Below are 22,698 nucleotides of genomic sequence, written 5' to 3' on the forward strand. Positions count from 1 at the left end.
GTTAGCCTAATCTCTGATATAGTAGCATATCGGTCAGCATTAGGTAGGTAGGATTGCAAAGATCCAGGATTTAGCCAAATAATGTGAACATCGACAACTTCTCAGTCCCTCCCCCCGTTCTGCTAAAGCCCAAAATGGTCTCCTAAGCCCCTCCCCCGACAAGGGAGAATGAATGCGTGTGCATGAGCAGTGATTGACACGCAGTTAGACACCCCCCCCCTGGCCCTGATTGGTGCATCTGAACAGGGAGCGGTGGATTTTTGCAAATCCCACTACAGGCAGTAGGTGGTGCCAGAGGAGCCAGATTATTAGGGCCCGAGCGCCGACAGCGGCGAAGGCCCTATTGAAACTGAAGGAATTATTCTTTCTTTCCTTTCTTTCTTTCTCTCTTTCTATTATTTTCCCATCAAATGAATTGGCTTTTTGAGGGGCTTAACATATTCAAAAACTCACCAAATTTGGCGGCCGCATCAAGTCTGGTGAAAATTTACGTATTTTAAGGGTTTCGGGAATAGGCGCACAAAAATGGCTCGCTAGCGCCCCCTAGAAAGTTAAGAAAATTGAGCCCCTGCAGTGCGTTTAACGTAGACTCACGAAACTTGGTACACATATGTAACATGTCCAGATGTACAAAAAAACTTCATTACAGCCATACCTTAAACCCAACAGGAAGTCCGCCATTTTGATTTCAAAGTTCGAAATTAGTGCGATTTTGGCCATTTCCACATGTCGTACTTTAACGAACTCCTCCTAGAGATTTCATCCGATCAACTTCAAACTCGGTCTGTGCCATCTTAAGACGTTAACGATGAAAAGTTGTTAAAAGAAAAACTTTGCGTCATAGGGCGTGGCCGTGGCGGGGCGGCCATTTTGTGCGTTTCGCCGCCGAAACAGGAAGTGGGTGTAACTCGAGTATACGTTGTCCGATTACCTCGAAACTTTTCACGATTCATAAGAGTCCAACCCTGAGGACAAATAAAGGCTGATATTTACTTAAAGTCATAGCGCCCCCTAGTGGCAACAGCAAGTAGGCCTAAAAGTCAAGGTGCTATACTTTAACGAACTCCTCCTAGAGATTTCATCCGATGGACTTCAAACTTGGTCTGTACCATCCCAACACCTTAACGATGAAAAGTTATTAAAAGAAAAACTTTTCGTCAGACGGTGTGGGCGTGGCGTGGCAACCATTTTGAGTGTTCAGCGATGAACAAAGAAGTTGTTGTAACTTGAGTGTACGTTGTCGTGTCTGCCCGAAATTTCTCACAATTGACAAGGGTCCAGGCCTGAGGACACCTACAGGCCAAAATTGACTTTTGGTCATAGCGCCCCCCGCTGGCAACAGGAAATCTGCCTTATATGACAAACCTCATCCGATTTGCATGAAACTCAGAATGTGTGGTCTACGTGTGATACTGAGCCGCCCCCTATAATATGGCCACGCCCATGTACTCAGGCCACCCCCCCTTCATAACATTTGAACCGTTTAAGGTAGAGTCTTGTGTGAGGTGTCATTGAACTCAGCAGAGACTTCTTTCTTCATTGGTGATGGTTTGACCCGCCCCCTATGCTTAAGCCACGCCCCTTTCTTAAAATTTGAACCATTTAAGATAGACCCTTGTGTGAGGTATCAATGAACTCAGCAGAGACTTCCTTCTTCATTGGTGACGGTTTGGCCCGCCCCCTATGTTGAAGCCACGTCCTTTTGAATAAATGCTGACCCATCTAAGGTAGATTCTTGTGTGAGGTATCATTGAACTCAGCACAGACTTCCTTTTTAATTGGTGATGGTTTGACCCGCCCCCTACACTTTTGCCATGCCCCTTTTCACAGCTAATGAACCGTATGACGTACAGTCTTGTGTGAGCCATCGTTGTACTCGGCGGGAAGTTCCCTTTTCATTGTTGACGATTCGCGGCATCTGAGTGCCGCGCAAATGCGCGGTCGCAAGGAGCAGCGTCCGCCGGTAACCCCGACGTGCGCAGAGGCGCGAGGGCCCGTCCATCGCTGCTCGCAGCTTTAATTTTAAAATGACCTGCTTCATGTAGTTCAACTCGAACATAGGGTCAGTTTCAGCAAATATGACAGAAAGTTAGTTTTATAAGGCTTACCTACTGCACCTTTAGGTCTCACTGTTGCAGTTAAAACAATACTTACAAAGTGAATCAGAAAATGTGTAAAGACATTTTCTTTCTTGTGCAATACGTTATTTAATATGTGGAAAGCTGTAAGATGACTGGTTCTTTTTTTATTGCAATTCTGTTAAAGGAGACATACTGTATCTTGCTCATTTTCTGCATGGCTTGTTGAATCCCATGTTTTCTGGCAGCCCACAAGTTGGTTTTATTTTACAATGTGTTAGTTGTACACCCAAATGTATGTGCACAAGCCTTCATGATATGTCCCCTTTCAAAATGTCTAAAGATACATTTCCACGTCTTACCTCGTCTGTTTGTGACACATGTCCGTCTGTCAGTGGCTCCAGTTCAGCTGTGGGAGGTGCGGACAGGATGCTGCAGAGGAAACCAAAACCACACAAGATGCTCCGTTTGCAGGTTCAAAGTATTCAACAAACTTTTATGAAACAATGAGGGCTGCATGAAACCTAAACATACACTATATGTATATATATATATATATATATATATATATATATATATATATATATATATATATATATATATATATATATATATATATAGATAGATAGATAGATAGATAGATAGATAGATAGATAGATAGATAGATAGATAGATAGATAGATAGATAGATAGATAGATAGATAGAGAGAGAGAGAGAGAGAGAGAGAGAGAGAGTAGTAGTACATGCCAAAAGTTTGGACAACTTCTCTATCAATGCGTTTCCTTTTTATTTTCATGACTATTTACATTATCTATTTACATAGATTCTCACTGAAGGCATCAAAACTATGAATGAACACATATGGAATTATGTACTTAACAAAAAAGTGTGAAATAACTGAAAACGTGTCTTATATTTTAGATTCTTCAAAGTAGCCACCCTTTGCTTTTTTATTAATAAGGGAAAAAATTCCACTAATTAACCCTGACAAAGCACACCTGTGAAGTGAAAACCATTTCAGGTGACTACCTCATGAGGGTTTGCAGAGTTATCAAAAAAAGCAAAGGGTGTTTTCAGTTATTTCACACTTTTTTATTAAGTACATAATTCCATATGTGTTCATTCATAGTTTTCGGTGAAAATCTACAATGTAAATAGTCATGAAATTAAAGAAACACATTGAATGAGAAGGTGTGTCCAAACTTTTTGCCTGTACTGTATATATGAATGTTTAAATGTGTACACATGCATGATTGTCAATTATTCAAAAGTAAAATAAACTCAAAGAAATGAAAGTATGGCCAAGACCATAAAAGGAGCCATCTCACGCTGCTGGTGTTTTTAACACATTTTGCATAAACCCTGGCACTACTTTCCCTTCTACCTCTGAAGATTTACTTTTTAGTGAAGGTAAATACCTTCTATACCTTTTGTGTTTGCAATACAAACAGGAACATTAGCCAACAGTTGAGTCTCTGTGAGGCTGAGCTTACCCTGTCAGAGCGGGGAGCTGGAACTGCTCCACACAGTAGAGCAGGAAGCTCTTCAGGTCAGCCTTGCTGATGCCTCCTATTGGGTTGATGTCAGCGCTGGAACAGTCGTACTTTGTGAAATACCCTGTCAGGCTAAGCAGGAGAAGTTGTTTAATGGGAGAAAAAGTTGAGTAAAAGTGTAATCTGCATGTGTATTTATGTTGAATTCTGATTGGTCGGTTTGTACAGTAGATGGGTCGTAGCAGCAGTCATATTGTAACAAGTTGCTCCTAAATCCAAGAATTTAGATGCAGGTTGGCTTTAGTCGCCTAAGCTCTAAATCAACCATCAGTAGCTGTGTCTCACAGCGGGATATCGGACCACCATTTTGGATAGCATAGAAAAATTTTTCCAACTCATGACTGTCACCTTTCGTCTCTGACAGCCCAAAATCCCACAGTGTAAAGCGGCCTTTGGTCTCGTGGAGGCTGTGTCACTTAACTATGGAGGTATATCTATGTCCTATATAGAACTTTTTAAAATAAGAGATGAAATATCACAGACCTGCCTATGGTCTAGGGGTGTCACAACAGACACAGCGTAGCTTACCGGCCGGTAGCATGCAGCTTAAGAAATGAGCTAACGTTAGCTTACTGTTAGCCTGCAGTGGCACTTTTCTAGACACCATGGCTAACAAAAACAACAGAACTGAAAAACCCTCCCACTTCCCCACGTGAGTGAGTTATGGCAACAAACAACGAAGGTAAAGCATGTGGGCTCCGACAGAAACCCATGGTGCATTCGTGTGCACCTTGTTAAAGTAATGATGCATTCACTTGCACCTTGTAAACCCCTACAAAAGTCAAAGTGATGTTATAAAGTTCCCTTCTGCCATCTAGTGGCTCCTATTGTGGCATTGCCGTTGCTGTTGAAATAATGCTATGATAACATGTTAAATCGAAAATTTAATCAAATCGTGACCTTAAAATCAAAAGTCAAATGGAATCGTGACACCCTTAATGTGGTCGGGATATAGCTGCAGTAATACCTCTCATCTACGTTGGCTGAGCCAAGCACCAGCAATCCACCGGGTTTCCCCCGCGCCCACAGACTCAGCTGGGCAAACAGGTAGGCCAGGACCATCCTGACACGAGCCTGCACACACACACGCACACGCACACGCACACGCACACGCACACACACGCACACACACGCACACACACACTTGTTACTGAAGCATCAGTGTGAAGACTGTAGTTAAACCGTCAGAATATGTTGACGACAGATAGCAAGAGTAAAAAGTGATGAAGTGAGTCAGGAACAGACAGGAGTGGCAGAGAAACTGCCATGACGATGAAACCATCATGATGACACAAACAGAGAGTGTGACTGAGTGTCTAACCTGCACATTCTGCAGAGCCAGGTTTTCTCTGTGGCTTCCTCCATTGGCGCGAAACTGAGGCCACCTTCCAGTAACCACTGAGAAGATACCCAGAATGCCTTTCACTGCCATATCTATGTTAATATTCATGTGTGTGCTGCAAACCAAGAGATACATGACAAAAGATGGAATTTTTTTTTATTCCAAAACCAACTTCAAAGGACATTAACAGATAATAATAAACACATCTGTGATCATCCACACAACTCTGAACTGTGCAAGGCAAAGAGATATTTTACAATACTTATTTGCAGGGTGCGATTTGTGAAAAAAGCAGAGGGGGGGCTCTATACCATGGATATAGAGCTACTCGGCCAGCCATGCCAAAACACTTATTTATGAACTTCAACATCCAATGAAGAAATTATCTCAAAATGAAATAGCACAACGTGGTGTCAACATCAAACACATTTTGTCCCCGCCATGGGTACAAATATTTCAGCAGAAGCAGGGTTATATATCAAAGTGATCTATGCTACTAGAGCTGCACGATATGAGGAAAATATGCAATATAAATAACGTTGTTGAATATCACGATAAATAAAGAGATATTAAAGCGTACTCCGTTCTGCATTTCTGCTGCTTTCAGTATTCTGCTGAAATACAACAAATTGCTTGTTGAATAAAAAAAAAAATGAGAGATTTTTTTTATTTCCAACATTCTTTTCTTGAACAAATTGAACATAAGAAAAGGCACCATTAAAAAATAATAAATTTTAAAGTGCCTTTTTCTACTGATAATTTCTTTCAAATAACGTCTCTGGCGATATGTCGCAGCCTTTCGCGATGCGTATGTTGCGCCAGTTGATACTGCGATGACGATAAAAAAAAAACATATATTGTGCAGCCCTAAATGCTACTTCACCAAAACACTCCGCAGCAAAGCGAACTTCTCTCTCCAGCTTGAAAGGCTGTGTTTGATGTTGACACCACGTTGTGCTATTTCATTTCTGGCAGAGAGACACTATATCCATGATACTGAAAGCGGGGATTTCATTCTTGCATGTTTTGTTTTGTTGGGCATGATCAACCCCCCCTCTGCTTTTTTCCACAAATACCACCCTGGATACAGCATGGGGCATCTTAAGGCTCTTATATACTAGACGCAGCCCAGCTGGCGCTTGCAAATGTGACGTCATGAGATCGCCGTGACTTTGCCTGAGTCTTCTCCTGAACAGAGGTGGCGCTAATGAGCAAAGGCTACCGACTTTGCTCTTTCTACTGACTAGAAGAAGAAGAAAAAAGTAAACAACGGCAGAACCGGCAGCAGCATTGACATCAACGCTTCGATTTGATTCGATGACCTACTTCATCAGATCAAGCCTTTCATTCACCATAAAAAGGACTCATCTTAACCCAGTAAGTTTACCAGAGAGACTTGCAGTAACTCTGAGAGTCCTGGCATCCGGTTCCCCTCAAGCTTCGTTCATGCTTCCCGTTTCCTCTTTGTCGCACGCCGCTGAAAAAAAAAAGTGGTGCGCGACCTCGGCTCGCGCGCTATAAATCCGGGCGCGCCGGCAAGATCTACGTCATTTTGACGTCCCGATGGCGCGCACCACCTCGGATGCGTCTAGTATAATTCACGTGTTCCCCTTGAACTAAAGCCCTTCAGGGGGAGTCCCGCCTACCTGCCGATCTGATTGGCCAGCTCTCTGGCCCTGCTGCATGTGTCCTCTGAGGAGTTCTCGCTGGCCATGTAGCAGGTGGTGAAGATGCGAGCGCACAGCTCCCCTGGGTGCTGGGGACGGTAGGAGTCATCCCCCACCACCCTGCGAACATCCTCCAGCACCTGGCCGTCTGATAGATGGAGAGAGAGAGAGAGAGAGAGAGAGAGAGAGAAAAGAAGAGGGGGGGACATGCGTTTTGTTTGAGTGACGACAAGGAAAGACGGGAAAAGTGAGGAGGACGGCATGCAGTGGTGGAATGTAACTAAGTACATCTAGTAGAGTACAAGTTTGAGGTACTTGTACTTTACCAATGTCTTTTATTTATAGCCACTTTCTACTTCTACGATGCTACATTTCAGAGATTTGACTTTTTATGCCGCTACATTAATCTGACAGCTTTAAAATGTGTTACTTTACACATTAAGATTTCTGCACACAAAACAAATGAAGTTTATACAATCTGATGTTTTGATATAAATGAAACTAGCCAACAATATAACGGCCTACAAGTCCAGCTGAAATGATTAGACCATTAAGGCCTTTTTATGGTCGTGCGTAGAATCGACGGCGTACCCCTGCAGACCCCTATACGTCACCGCTGGACCCCACGCTGTAGCCTGACGTGCACCTCTCGAAAATTTTAACTACACGTTGCGGCCACGCATATCGCTCGGCCGTGGCTTGGTAGTAGGGCTGGGCGATATATCGATATTATATCAATATCGTAAGATGAGACTAGATATCGTCTTAGATTTTGGATATCGTAATATCGTGATATGACATAAGTGTCTTTTCCTGGTTTTAAAGGCTGCATTACAGTAAAGTGATGTCATTTTCTGAACTTATCAGACTGTTCTAACTGTTCTATTATTTGCCTTTACCCACTTAGTCATTATATCCACATTACTGCTGATTATTTATCAAAAATCTAAGTGTGAAGATATTTTGTATAGATATATATATAACCTGTTTATTATTTATTCATTTGATTTTGCAACTGTTCACTGAAATAGCCGGTTTCTATGAAACTACTTGTGACATGTCATATTTGGCTTTGACTTTGACTGAACTGCTCTCACTTTGCGGAAAAAAAATATCTGGATATATATCGTATATCGATATTCAGCCAAAATATATCGGGATATGTCTTTTGGTACCAGCCCAGCCCTACTTGGTAGCGTTGCATTTCCCCCGACTCGTTTCCTGGTTCTCCTTCTCCATAAACATCATGAAATCAAGGAGAGGGTTAACTTTTCCTGCTACAGATTTCCCACCATAGTCAGAAAGCTCAGGGGAGACACTTTGTTTCTCTCACTATGACTCTGATGAGTCATAGTCATGCAGTCATGCAGATCCAGATGTTTTGGCTTCCCTTATACAGTCCATGCATCAACCCCCGATAGATACATTCCCTGTTGGTTTGGGTCTGCACATGAGATTTGTTGAGAGTATGGAAAATATATAATACAGTATCACCAGCCTCATCCTTTAAGAACATGTGTCAACAGCCCCATTGAGAGAATGTGCTTTTGCACGAATGTTGACATAATGTTCTATTGTCGGCATCTTGAAAATGTATGCAAATGTGTGTGCTTCCCTGTTGTACTATGTGCTTTAGCAATACTATGTGTCAATACGGTCATGCTAATAAAGCCTCTTTGAATTTGAATGTGTGTGTTTAAAGTGCTCATATTATGCTTTTTGGCTTTTCCCCTTTCCTTTATTGTGTTATATATATCTTTTTTGAGCACGTTATAGGTTTACAAAGTGAAAAAGCCCAAAGTCCACCCCAAAGGGACTTACCATCTCCAACAGAAAACACTGTTCACAAACTGCTCCAGACAGCTCTATTGTAGTCCAGCCTTTACTTCAGAGACAAACCTGCGTCACTTTGTAACACACGTTATAATGCTCGCCTAGCTGCTAGCGTGGCACGCCTTCATACTCTGCTTCTGACTGGCTAGTAGTCCTTACCTAGCTACTGCGCATGTGCGACTCCCAACAAAGATGGAACAGAAGTGCGATGCCTCCCTCTGTAGCTAAAACAGAGAGCTCAACACACAGGGTGAAAAGAGGAGCTGCAGCAACGTGCAGTACAACAAAAATATGGTGTTTTTTGAAAATTAAAACATGTAAACCTATTCTGGTACAATTATGAACCTGAAAATAAGCATAATATGAGCACTTTAAAGTCGATTGAAATGAAAGCTAACAGAATGGTACTCACTGCCGTCCTCTACGGCCTGGCAGAGCAGCACACACATGGAGTGGACGATACAGGCGGTGGACGAGCTGTCCACACCTCCACTCAGAGGCAACAGGAAACCAGCCTGGGACACACACAGAAACCCATCACACTAAACACCCTAAACACTCTGCAACAATCTGCTAACCTAATAGCATAAGAATCCTTTTCTTTTGGAGTAATGTTATTGCATTAGGGGCGTTGAAATGAACCATTGTATTGATGCATTGCGATGCGGATGTGGAGGATTCTGCATCGATGCAGTGACAGACCATAACCGATTTTTGCCTTCTGATGTTACTTGTTAATTGACTCGTGGCTTCATTTTTTTCCTTTTGTCTGTTGCCTGCCGTGTTCAGACTCCGCTACATTCAGGAAGTGTCTTTCTTTAAAAGCAGATACAATAAAAAGGGGAATTCATTTATAACTGACTGCTTGAATTTATGGATGAAAACCATGCGTAGCGATATATAATTATATTGAGGAGGTGACGCATTCTGATGCATCGTGATATCGAATCGATTTGTGACACCAGTTCCCCCCCAGCTATCAGAACGGACAAAAACCCACAAGTTGAATGTTTTTAAGTGTGCAATTTTCTCAATGCAGTTTTTAACTACTTCATTTATCCATTTATTTATTTATTTATTATTGTGTAGAATGTATGAATGAGGTTTTTTTGATTTTTTTTAACTAACAGCACCTTACAGGAGTAGCACTCTGAATTTGTGCGTTGTACGTTTTTAATGATAAAATGACACTAAGGTCATTCTATTCTTTAATTATATTTGTTATTGTGCGTTAATCTGTGTCTTCTACTGTTCCTCTTATCCCTTGCTGCTGCGACAGTGTAAATTTCCCCATTGTGAGATTAAAATGGGAATCCATTCTATATACATAAATAAAAGTTAAAAAGATGCAATACACAGACACACAATTAGACACAGTGTGTGTTCCTCCTCACCTGTCCACTTCTCCTCAGGTAGTCCCACAGCCAGCAGGCCGGCCCTAGACTGAACAACACAGGAGACAACTGCTGCTCTCATTTCTGCACTGGCTTTCTTTCATCGGCCCTGTAACAACGCACCGTAATACAGGGGTCTTCAATGGTTTTTAAGCCAAGGACCTCTTAACTGAAAGAGATGTGGAGCAGGGACCCACTCACACATACATTTTATAAAATAAAGTTGCATATTAAACTGGACCAACAGTAATGGGAAGGGTGGCCTAAAGCCTTTATACCTTATTTGCATAGGATACTAAGTTATTAAAATAATAATTGTTGGCATGATATTATAAATCATCTTTTAATGTTACACATACATGTGGCACAGTGAATCCTTACGAATAACTGTATTTGTGTCTGGCTACCTTAGAGACTACCTTACCTACAGGCCAGTAGGGGTAGGAATCACCAGAGGCCTCACGGTACGATATCATCACGATACTTACTGTCACGATACAATATTATTGCGATTTTAAACATATTGCCATATTCTGCGATATATTGAAATGTATTACCTTATTTTTCCAGCTTCAAATTTTTCCCAATTTCAAATGATGTCCCCAAAAGGAAACTTTGTCAACATCCGTTTTATCTAAAAAGATACATTTCTCTGTTAGTTCATCTCACTTCAATTTTATTGCCGCAAAATGGGATTGTTAAGGAGACAAACTGACCAACACATATGTAATAATAGATTGATACTTGGCGTCTGTGTATCGATACAGTATTGCCACGGAAAATATTGCGATACTATACTACTACGATTTTGATATAATTGACAATCATATGGAGGGTCCCCCCCTTGCAATGAATGAGGACCCCCTAGGGGTCGCAGACCCCCTGTTGAAGATCTCTGATGTAATAAAATATTGAAATGTGGTAGAAATTTATTACATATTGGGTTCAATTATTACATCATGCGTTGTTACAGGCCTTTTCAGAAGCTAGAAGATGACACTGGTGTTTCTGTTAAGAAGAAATACATATTTTGTACCAAATGAAATGTAGGCTGTTACCTGATCTCTTCCTCTGGGGTATGAAAGTGCCATGTTATTGGCTGGTGGGTAGGGAGGAAGATATCATCCCCACTGGAGAAAGAGAAGTCAACTTTGACCCTGTGGCAAGGTTTGGGTTCACGCTCCTACAACAGAGAAGTACGAGAGGGAAATTGAATGGAGTGAAAAAGTGACACATATAAGTGAAAACATACCAAAGCATCAAACAGTGATCGGGAAATAGAGAAAGGTGTTTTCCGCTCTACAAATCTCTGTAGGATGACAGGTTAGGACAGCTGTCCAATGAGGGAGATGCATGGGAGTCCATTGAAATGTCTTTACAAGCCATAATTCACTTGTAATTGAGCTAGAGATGCTAGAAAGTAAAGAATGAATCAATTTTAAGTACAAGTGTGTGACAAATTGGGTGATGCACTCACCACTTGTCCCTTGTGCTTATGTACAAAGTTGGAAACTTAGATGTAGTCATATTTTTAAATATCTAGATAGCTTTTAGCACTGACCTAATGTAGGGCCCTATGAAATCTGTCTTTTTTTTAAATTCTCAATCCCATCGATCCATTACTATGGATATCGTTTGGGTTTTTTCAGATACCGGTGCTAAAACGATACTTTTAATCGGTGCCTTTAAACAGTGCCTGAACCGAAACATAGAGAATATATTTAAAATGTATATAATATTAAAAAAAAGGAGCACAAAACGACAGTTGGTGACATTAAAGAACGGCTTGTTTATTGCTAAGGCCATATAGTCAAAATTAAATGATTGATTAATAATGTAATAACAGTAACTTACAATGACTTATTTCACCAGTAAATTGCTGGTAAATGACAAAAACAAGCACCAGATGGGAAAAGGGTATTTTACAATAACTTTGAATGCACCACAAGGCTGGCGAGTTTCAAGTAAACGCATGTTGTATTTCCGACAACGGCAGCTGCGGACTGTTACGTCCCGCTGCAGCAATGCTTCTGAAAAAAAAAAAAAAAAAAGTCAGGCACCGACATTTTCGTTCTTATTCGGTCTCATTACTACCGTTTACGTTGGTACCCAACCCTAGTTACCACAGAAACTACTGGGCTCTCCATTAATGCTGCTATCAGGCTGGGATTGGCCCCAGCCGGGCCCTTGTAGAAAAAAAAGACACTTGCCACCAGGCTTAACAACTGTTCTGGGGGAAACCCTGTGAGTAATCGTGTTAAGTAATCGTGATTTCAATATTGACCAAAAGAATCATGATTATGATTTTTTCCCCCATAATTGAGCAGCTCTACCCAGAGTGCTGAGCTGCATGTCAAATTAATTGTCAGGTTCCAAGCTTTCAGATGCTGTATACCACTTCTATGTGGAATCTACTGTTGACCTGCTACCCTCCACCCTAAACATCCCCTATCTCCCACGGGGACAAGGGGGCGGAATGCTAAGGGGATCATATATTGTTTGTGTTGTAAATTTGAATTTGTCCTCCATTCTAGTGAAATATTTGAGATCTTTTTGTACATTTGAGCAGTGCTGGATTACTTATCCTGACTCAGTTCTCTCCATTTCCACACCGTGATTTGAGGTAGGGCTGGGCAAAATCTCATTGTGAAAATGTTTTGTGAAAGCACCAATAGTCAACCATACAATGTCGCCGCAATATCGACATCGAGGTATTTGGTCACAAATATCGTAATATTTGATTTCCTCCATATCGCCCAGCTCTAGTTTGAGGCGTAACCTCTAATGGCAGCGATCGGACATGATACTAACTGAGTAGGGATCGACCAATTATCGGAGCAGATATTTGTCAATCAGTACATCATCTGTATCAGCGTGTTATTTGCCTGATAACCGATAAAGTTAATTATTTAAAAGTGCGCTACTACTCTCCGGCTCTGTAAGCCGTCTGCAAGAAAATGTTAGTAAGGCAAAACTTCAGGAAGCTATTTTTGTTTATTTTTATTGATTTTCTTTGACTGTATTATGTTCAAAGTTTCAGTTTTATTACATAATTGCTTAAATCATTAAATCAAACTTATGCGTTGGAGTTTGTAACATTCCAAAATGTTAATTTCGACTGTAAAATTTTCATATTAACTGTAAAAGCATATCGGTTCCTATATATGTTATCGGTTTCATTAACCACTAATAATCGTTATCAATATCGGCCCTGAAAAAACAGTTTCAACCCGTATTACCGAGCATTAAAAATTGTGATTCAGGACTTTTTTTTTGTCTCAGGACGAACACACTTGCTCACAGGTCTGTAACGAGTGAGATAGAGAGAGACGCACCTCGTCATGAGTGCATGATCCCAGAGCAACCTCTGTTCCAGTCTCATTAGCTGTAATATGTGACATACAAAAGTCAGGCCTGCTATTTTACCTCAGGGTCGATAAAGACATACAGTATTCACACTCAACTGTAAACGAGCCACACCTCACATTCTAGTTCCAGCCATTGTGGGCTCATAAATACAGTAAAAACCATAACTTTAGACTACTAAAATATTTCTCTTTGTACCTACAGTGTTTCCTTTAGGATTTTTTTTAGCAGTGGGGGCAGGTCTGTCCGAACAACAACAACATAAAAATCAACATACAGGAAACACTGACCTATATAAAGGTTGTTGTTCAGATGCAGTTGATTATCAATGGGACAAACTCTCCCACAGTTAAAGAAGATGCCTGTCGTGGCCGGGTTGGCTCAGTGGATAGAGCAGGTGCACATGTACTTAGAGGCTTATGCCTCAACGCAGAAGTCCAGGGTTCGAATCTGACCTGTGACAATTTCCTGCATGTCTTACCCCTCTCTCTCTCCCCCTTTCTCACCTAGCTGTCCTGTCAAAATAAAGGCGGAAAAGCCCCAAAAAATAATAATAAAAAAAAAAAGAAGATACCTGTTTCTGATTGGAGGGCAAATATCCATTACTGTAACATGGTTCCCCAGGACACCGCAAACATACAGACGTTACGGTCAGCAGTTCAACCACTATTCTAAATCAGCATGCAACCTAAAGCATGCTAAACAAGCAACCATAGCAGCAGTGTTTATGCTAAATGCTATATTTTACTGTAGTTAACTCTCACTGGTAAAACAAAGCTAACCAAGGGTTGAACTGGTGGCCTAAAGTCCACAGCCACACAAGCAGGGCTCTGTGAGACTAAAAATGCTCATGCTAGTAGCAGGTATAATGCTTGCCATGTTCACTACCTTAGTTTAGACACAACGTAGAGCTGAGGCTGATGGGAAAGCTGTTAGTTTTGCAGATATTGGGCACATTGTATACATTTTTTTTACCTGATACACCCTGTTAATAAGTGTGCTTTAGAGGTGATGGAAGGAAATAATAAGTAAAAAACAAAAGCCACGCAGAGCATGGGAGCAGAGTGTAGAGAGTGGGAGGATTTTGGATGGAGAGTATAGCGGATTTTTTTCAATTTTGGAGCGTTGCCTTATTTCCCCTTTTCTAATTTGGCTCCGGTACCGCTGACACCAGGAGTTGGAAGCACGCCTGAGCCCGTTACTGTGTTACTGCGGCACAGTACATGCGCCCTCCCTCTCCAGGTTGGTTTTTTTTGGGAGGGAAATGTGAGCAATTTGAACAGAGGGGGGTGAAATCTAAGTGAGGGTGCAGGGAGCAGCTTTGAGCGAGTGAACGGATGAAATGAACTGCTCCTTGAGCGATGCGCAAAAAAAAATTCTCACCGTTTCACTTCGCTCACATGCGCTAAAGCCATGACTCGGCAACTTGCACATTACAAAAGGTCGGAGGTGGGTGTTGTCTCACCATGTTCGGCTGGCACACTTCTCCTCTGTAGCTCCGCACATCCTCCAGGTCAAGAGTGGCTGTAATCACCTCCTGCAAAACACCCACACACACCCACACCCACACCCACACACACACACACACACACACACACACACACACACACACACACACACACACACACACACACACACACACACACACACACAGAGATCAGTCTGGCTTGTGACTCAGGAATGCTGTCTGCCTGCTGTCTTACTGTATGACCTGCCCTGCAACAGTTACCCAATAGACCTGTACACACAGGAAACACACACACTTATGTCCACATCTACAATAATATCACAGGTACAAACAGTAAATACTCTTAGGGCATACTCACACTAGGCCCAGTTAAACCGTGCCCGAGCACATTTGACCTCAAAGTCCGCTTAGTTTGAAATAGCAAAAAACTGCTGCTGCAACACCGATGTCTTCTTACTTGATGGTTTTATTTTTTAAGGTGCATAACAGTGACTAATGTTTCGATGTAAGGTTACATCTCATCAGAGTCCTCTTAGTTTGACTAGCGTGATCGCTACGTACTGTGCCCTGGTCGGCTTAAAGAGTTGGGCCGGGGTACGGTTCTGTTGGACTTGGGCACTGTACGCATCAGTGTGCTCGCTAAACGTGCCCGAGGACGGAACTGATGTGCGCTGCATTAGCAGTAAACCTGTCGTTGCTCCCCGAACAACTCAATATAAGCCACAGAGGAAGCATTACAGTGATGGACTCCGTTGTGCTGTATGAGAGGGCTTCATTTTCTGGTTTTCTTCAAAACAAAAAGTTGCGTCGTAATGATGTAAGCGTCCTCTGGCCCGCGATGTAATGACGTAGCTGTGCTGTGGTAGCCTGACAGATGTGGGTCTGGGAACTCAACATTGGCAGGGCTCAATCCGAGGGGCGGGATAAACGGTTGTCTTTCAAATTCCCTCTGCACGCAATAGGATAGCGCTACAACCAACCAAAGCAACGCTAGTTGATAGATTAAAGAACGACTTCAGTGCCGTTCTTTAACTCTATCGTCATTATGTTAAGCCCGCCCACTGACTCTATACACGATGTGATTGGCCTGACTAGAGTTTGATTTTTCCAGCTCGCAAGCCAACGGAGAGTTGCTAGATGACCGTGGCTGCAAATTACATTTGCTGCCACTAGGGTGCGTCTAGATTTCTATGCTAGTGCTCTGGCCCCGACTGTTTAATTGTAGTGTGAGTGCAGCATGGCGTGGGAGTGGGGGAGGGGAGTTAATTGTGCTCGGGTACGGTTCAAGGCAACTGGGCTAAGTGTGAGTTAGGGCTGCACAATTAATCAAATTTTAATCACGATCACGATTTTGGCTTCCCACGATCAAATTTGCGTGATCGAGCGATATTTAAAATGCGTCATTGCGTTTATAGAACGCTCCTTATCAAAGTTTTTGCAAAGCCAATCTAGCGTTCCATAAACCACTGTTTGATCACGTGCCTCCATGAGCCAATCAGAGTTGTTCCCTGTACCGCGCAGTTTAGTTTCTAGATGTAGACAGTCACAAAGGACAGAGTAACGTGAGGAAAAATTCCACAACAGGAAGCAGTCGGTCATCGTAAGTCGGTCACAAAGTTTACCAATTTACAAGTAAACTCAGCATTTTGTCCCGTCTGTTTTGTTTTTCATACAACAGCAGTGACCAGTGCTAGTTTGTGTCTTTTAGCTCATAGCTTTAGCAGCAGACTGTTGGACGTCCCGCTGTTGGAATACAGTCACAATACACCGTTTAGCTGTCAGCATTTTAGCGGTGTTTTATCCAGTTACTACTGTAGCTAACGGTAAACTAACGTTACTTGCTGCGTAATGTGTTATTAGTGCTTACTAGCGTGACGTGCAGCGATGTTTATGTTGCCTCTAATGTGGGTTTCGGAGCATCAGAGTGCAACGCAGACATGTAAGTAGCAGCGTAATGAGCCACCGAAATCCGCGTTGCTATTTCGTCAGGTAGATAAACGTGCATGGGTGGAAAGCGGTCGCACAACAGCTGAAATGGCATACTCCTTCACAGTAGCCTTCAATAAAAGGAGGAATGTAGCACAATATGGATGTAAAAGCAATATGGATGTAGATTTTAACCGATGTAGCACAATATGGATGTAAAAGCAATATGGATGTAGATTTTAACCAAAATTTGTTTTGGTTAAAATCTAAAAATAATCGTGATAATTAATCGTGATCTCAATATGGATCAAAATAATCGGGATTATCATTTTGGCCATAATCGTGCAGCCCTAGTGTGAGTACAATCTTATTTGCAGGTTATGTTTTTTTTTGAGCCAGGTCTTGCTCTTTCCATGTCCGTACACACCACATCGTTCAGTGAGAACTGCGCTCCCTGTGCCACAATGTCTCCGTTGATGACCACCATGGCGCACCCATCGTAGTACACGCGGTCCCCGTCACAGCCCCTCTGGTTGGCATACAGGTAGATGCCTCCACTCTGGAACAACACCAACAATACACTGAATGCAATGCTGATTTTAGTCAAGCTATCGCATGCTGAAGGCAGAAGGTGTGCTCAGCAGACAGGATGTTACGGTGGTACTGTGTCCTGTATTGGTGGTACAACACTGCCCTCTGGTGATCTCTGCTTTGCATTGTCCTGTGTCCTGGATGTGCAGATGGGTGACATATTCAAACAAAAACCTACGTTTATATAAAGTGTCTTGGTAAGCTGCTGGTAGAGCTAAATGATTTCAGGAATATAAGCAATTGCTCATTTTTCAGACCAATATTGCAAATTAGATTTTTTTTTTTTTCAAACTCTAGACCAGTATTTGTCTTCCACGTAGTGTAACACAACAGTGGTTGGCACACAAGGGCCCCTAAACTGACACAAAATAGACCACGGACACCCAATATTTTTTACCAGGGTCCCGCATCACATATTTTCGCTTTTAGATTTTTTATTACAGAAAGTGTATGAAACCCATGACCAAAATAGTCATACATTGTGTCACTGTGTTACTTATGGATGTAATTATAGTGAAAAAAATGATGCCCCTTTTTGCTGGGGACCCCCTGGATTACCCCTCAAGGACCCCTGCTTTGGGAACCACTTTAGTACATCATGTGCTCCTTACCAAGCACATTTTTGTGGACTCCTGGTTAAACACTACCTTGGTGGTGGCTGACTTGATCAGGTTGACTCTTTGGTCCGCTTTGCGGAGCTCGTGGTGGCTGGCGGACGAATTGGTAAAGATTTCGACTCCATCCAGACCCATCTGAATGTGGGGGCTGAGGAAAGAGAAGGAAAAAAAAAAGGTTCAGTCATCAGGAGTGAGGATTGTTTCAGACAGCACATTTTCTGGAACAAACTCCCAGAGAACTGCAGGTTCCCTGTAACTCTCAGTACTTTTTTTGTTGGGATTGACCATTTTTTATTTCATCACCACCCGCTCAGACAAAAATCAAGAAAAGATGACACAGTAACTACAATATTCCAGATCATTCAACAAAATAATAACAAATTAGACAATAAGCCATCAACATATGTAAAAATGACTAAACAAATAAGCCCACCATACACGTCTCTCCCCAGCACAAAGCTTCCTAGGAGCCCTCCAGAAAGCTCAGGTACTAGCTCCATTTTAGGGTGTAGACATCCAATCTGGCAAACCGTTTATATGACATCTTTTCAAACGCTGCCACCCTAGCCATCTCACAAGCCCACTTCTTGATTGATGGCACCCATTCATTCTGGCTGTCATTAAACTAGTCTGGACTCGGCTTCTTATGTGCTTATCCAGCCCACTTAGGATGGACTCATCTCCTACAACAGATCATCTTGGGGCTGAATGGAACCTGGGGTTCCTGCAATCAGACATAGGTTAAACTCTCAGTTCTAGGGCGCCCGGATAGCTCAGTTGGTAGAGCGGGCACTCATATATAGAGGTTTACTCCTCGATGCAGCGGGCCGGAGTTGGACTCCGACCTGCGGCCCTTTGCTGCATGTCATTCCCCCCTTCTCTCTCCCCTTTCATGTCTTCTGCTGTCCTATCAAAATAAAGGCTGGAATTGCCCCATTTCACTCTCAGTTCTTTTAAATCAAAGCTAAGGACTTTACAGTTTGATGCTGCCTTTCTTTGAATAATTGTAATAGTTGTAATTTTTTTACACTGCACGGCTTTTATTCTTCTATTTCATATCTGTTTTATTCTATTTTAGCTGTTTTTATATTCTTACCAGTTCTGAACTGCTCTTTAATGTTTGATGTAAAGCACTTTGAATTGCCTTATGCTAAAATGTGCTATACAATATATGCCTTGTCTTGCTTTAAACAGAAAACGACGACACCTATGCCATCCTTATACACAATCCTGTGTTGCTCTACCTTCTGGGGTTCCAGAGCTCCTCGCAAATCTCAGTGCCAATGCAGGTGTCCTTAGTGGACAGCACGCAGTCACCGAATGGGACAGTAACCTGATGGACACAAACAAACGGGAATAAAAACACTGAGCCTCTCTTTGCTAACATTTATTTGTTAATAAAAGAAATAGCTAGTCTTAGATACAGATAATAATAATAATAATAATAATAATAATAATAATAATAATAATAGGGTGTTTTTACCTGCCCTGTTACCTCCTGGATCATTCTTGGCAGGAAATACTCCTCCACATTCCTTAAAGAAACAAGCAAAAACAAGTGAAATAAAATCACAAAATTGAATCAAAGTGTTGGCTGAAAACATTTATAATCCCAATGATTTTGGTCAATACTGAAATCACGATTATTTAACATGATTACTCGTTGACTTTTTTTTCATTTAGAACAAAAAGACAAAATAAGAGTTTACTTGCAAAACACAATGTGCAAAAAAACGTTTTTTCGTTTTTTTCAATTAATCAAAAATTGTGTTTGTGATCATTAGGAGCCAAAATTGGAATCGTGATTAAGATTTTGAATAATTGCACAGCCCTATCACCTAGCTTGGCTCAAACAATACAATAATGGCGAAACTGTTTTAGCTTCTACAAAAGTGAAAAAATACACCTTTCAAACTCATATCTAAATGCATTTTGTGAATTTAACTGCTGATATAAAAAAATGAGACATTGTGGTTTTAGTAGCGGTTAGCATTAGATACTCCTGTAATAATGGTGGTTGTTGCCAGGTTTGATCACTGTGCCAACTCTGACTTAGATAAAGATAAAAGGTGCAGCTGACTGTTTAGGGCATTAGTGAGTAGCCTGCTAGTTAACGAGCTACATCATGTAAATAACACAGCTTAGGAGTTGTATTTTTTTTAACCCTTCAAACATTAAAGTGCTAAACGTTTCCCCATGTTTCAGTCTTTGTGCTAAACTAATCTAAACCTACTTTTTCTCTGTACTGGACAACATTACTTTACGTCAGGCAATCACAAATTTACAATCTGCTTTTAACATCTTGCAACATAATCTGGTTACTTTAAAATTGGTTCTAAACTCTAACAAAACTAAAGTCATGACTTTCACTAAGGGAAAATCAGCAAAAAAAAATGTCCCAACCATTTGTACACTTTCAGGTACAGAAATTGAAGAAGTATCACATTATAAATACTTGGGCATTATCATGGATCAATCACTGTCTTTTACACTGCATGTCCAAGGTTTGGTTAAAAAACTGAAGTTGAAGTAGAATCAAGTCTTGTTTATCCTTTAAAGCAAAAAAACAACTTGTAAATGCCACATTCTTGTCTGTTTTGGACTATGGTGACATTTTATATATGTATTCGACCTCCCATTGTCTTCACGCTTTGGACACGTTGTTTCATGGAGCCTTAAGATTCATCACAAACTTAAATCTCATACTCATCACTGTTTGCTTTATTCTCGGGTTGAGTGGTTCTCCATCTCAATTAGGCGTTGGATGCACTGGCATCTTTTTATTTATAAAGCAGTACTAGGATTACTTCCTCCTTATCTGAATGCTTACATCCTCCCAAAGTCTACAGGGACATATCACTTGCGTTCACAGGATCCATTTTTATTGTCAGTCCCTAAAGCCTGCACTGACTTTGGCAAAAAGGCTTTTAATTTTGCAGCACCATCTGCATGGAATCAGCTTCAGAATGAGCTACAGTTGAAGGAGTTGGTCTCACTTTATTCTTTTAAAGGCTTTCTAAAAGACCTTGCAGAAAGGCAGTCTGTCTGTCATTGTTTTTAAATTGATTTAGGACCCAGATTTTCTTTATGATGACATTGGTGTTTGAATATGATGAGTGAAAGTGTGTCTATGTTTTTATTTCGTTATTGTCTTTGTAATTATTGAAACCAAGCTGCTGAAACCAAACAGAGTTTTTTCCTGGTTAAATAAAGGTTAGAATGAATGAATGAATTACAAGTTAGCGTATTTCCCAGATTAAAGTTGTTTTAAAGGTCCCATATTGTAAAAAGATAGTTTTCCATGTCCTTTTAATTATAAAGCTAATGGAGGTGCTGTATAAATACCGTGAAAGTATCAAAACAATCTCAATCCACAGAGAAATGCACACAGCCCGTATTCAGAGACTGTGCCTTTAAACAAGCTGTCAGGACTTCCTGTACGGTTGTGATGTCACAACTTTACTATATATAGTTAGAGAGTGCCGCTACAGTGCCGTTACAGTCATTCCCCCGGCTGCAGTGACAATAGAGGTATATTCAGACGGACAGTATGAGAAAAATTTGTTGTTTTTTTTAACATTAAAGCATGTAAACATGTTCTTGTAGAAACCCGAAAGACAAGTATGAACCTGGAAATGAGCATGATACGGGACCTTTAAAGGTCATTAATTTTTACACATCACAAACAGCTTACTCATCATGTGGAGCACCAGTCAACTTTTAGCAGATAGTGTTACTAAATAAGGGCATGGGACTTTGCTGGAAATACACTTTTATGAAGATACACCTACACCTACCACATCTCCACAGAGCAGGCAGCTATGGTGTATCCATTAGGGGTGTCAAGAAGCAGTATCGTACGATTCTCCTACTATTTATTTTTTGCTCTCCATCCCCGCCTACTTGCACGTGTCCGAAGAAGAAAAAAACAACTGATGACACAGTGTAGCTAACCAGCGGTAGCATTCAGCTATAGACGCTGGGTAACGTTAGCTTCCTTTTAGCCTGCAGCTGCTCTTTTTGAGACACCATGGCCAGTGGCGGAGTCAGAGATGACAGAGAAACAACAGAACTGGAAAATCCTTCCACTACTCTGAAGACACCAGTGTAGCAACATTTTGCCCTGCATATCAAGCTCATTGGTTGACCCCACTTCCTGTCAAACACCTCTGTTTTGCCCTGATTATACCCTAGCAATTTAAGTATCTAAGTGTAAGACTCATTGCAAATTAAAGTAATGAACATATAAAATAGTTTGCTAATATTCATCATGTATCAACAATTAGTGTTCTCCCAAATACGGAGAGACAGAGCGATATGAAGGGCTTCAAATATTAACACCACAGAGTCAGAGTGTGGCAGACTTCTGAGTGAGGACCAACCTTAACTGGTTCCACGGTGAGAACCAGCGCAGCTCTCGGTAGTTCCCGTGGTTGGCCATCACCATTTTAGGTCTGATCAACAGAATCTTTCTACAGGATGGAGGACAAATAGTCAGCGATAAAATATGTAGTGATAGATAGATAGATAGATAGGTGGATAGAAAGATATATATTTGTAGAATTCACAGGTCACATTAGCAGTACACAAGCGGAAAACAGGGAATCCAAAGTATATATCCAGTTAAGTTATATAAATGTATAAAAGTAGGTAAACAACATGTCATTCATGAGACCGGACTGGTGTGCTGACGTACCTGTTGAGGAACAGGACCCGACAGTTGTAGCGCACATTATGATGCATGATGGGCCTGAGGGGAACACAACGTGTCACAAAAGGGGACTTCCAAAGTGAGATTTCTGAGGTAAGAACAAACGTGTCCTGTCAGTTTAAATTCAGAAATGGGGGCTGCAAATGTGAAT

The 22,698-nt window shown here is 41.4% G+C and overlaps 1 protein-coding gene across 4 annotated transcripts in view; it reads right to left on the reverse strand.

Annotated features, from left to right (window-relative positions):
* Nucleotides 1-22,698, reverse strand: part of nadsyn1 (NAD synthetase 1) — a 33,016-nt gene that overhangs the window by 4,538 nt on the left and 5,780 nt on the right. For 2 of the 4 annotated variants that reach the window (XM_028579268.1, XM_028579281.1), the window contains 16 exons: nucleotides 22,533-22,586; nucleotides 22,219-22,308; nucleotides 19,320-19,371; nucleotides 19,081-19,169; nucleotides 17,867-17,984; nucleotides 17,285-17,356; nucleotides 17,056-17,187; nucleotides 14,700-14,771; nucleotides 10,927-11,051; nucleotides 9,869-9,917; nucleotides 8,887-8,989; nucleotides 6,621-6,789; nucleotides 4,954-5,089; nucleotides 4,600-4,706; nucleotides 3,573-3,704; nucleotides 2,441-2,510 (listed from right to left, as the gene is read on the reverse strand). In XM_028579268.1, coding sequence (XP_028435069.1) covers nucleotides 2,441-2,510; nucleotides 3,573-3,704; nucleotides 4,600-4,706; nucleotides 4,954-5,089; nucleotides 6,621-6,789; nucleotides 8,887-8,989; nucleotides 9,869-9,917; nucleotides 10,927-11,051; nucleotides 14,700-14,771; nucleotides 17,056-17,187; nucleotides 17,285-17,356; nucleotides 17,867-17,984; nucleotides 19,081-19,169; nucleotides 19,320-19,371; nucleotides 22,219-22,308; nucleotides 22,533-22,586 — 1,570 coding nt within the window. Of the gene's footprint in view, nucleotides 1-2,440; nucleotides 2,511-3,572; nucleotides 3,705-4,599; nucleotides 4,707-4,953; nucleotides 5,090-6,620; nucleotides 6,790-8,886; nucleotides 8,990-9,868; nucleotides 9,918-10,926; nucleotides 11,052-14,699; nucleotides 14,772-17,055; nucleotides 17,188-17,284; nucleotides 17,357-17,866; nucleotides 17,985-19,080; nucleotides 19,170-19,319; nucleotides 19,372-22,218; nucleotides 22,309-22,532; nucleotides 22,636-22,698 lie in introns of all 4 variants that reach the window. The other 2 variants (XM_028579291.1, XM_028579274.1) reach the window with 2 other exon arrangements.

This window comes from Perca flavescens, chromosome 1, assembly GCF_004354835.1.
Source record: "Perca flavescens isolate YP-PL-M2 chromosome 1, PFLA_1.0, whole genome shotgun sequence".
NCBI lineage: Eukaryota > Metazoa > Chordata > Actinopteri > Perciformes > Percidae > Perca > Perca flavescens.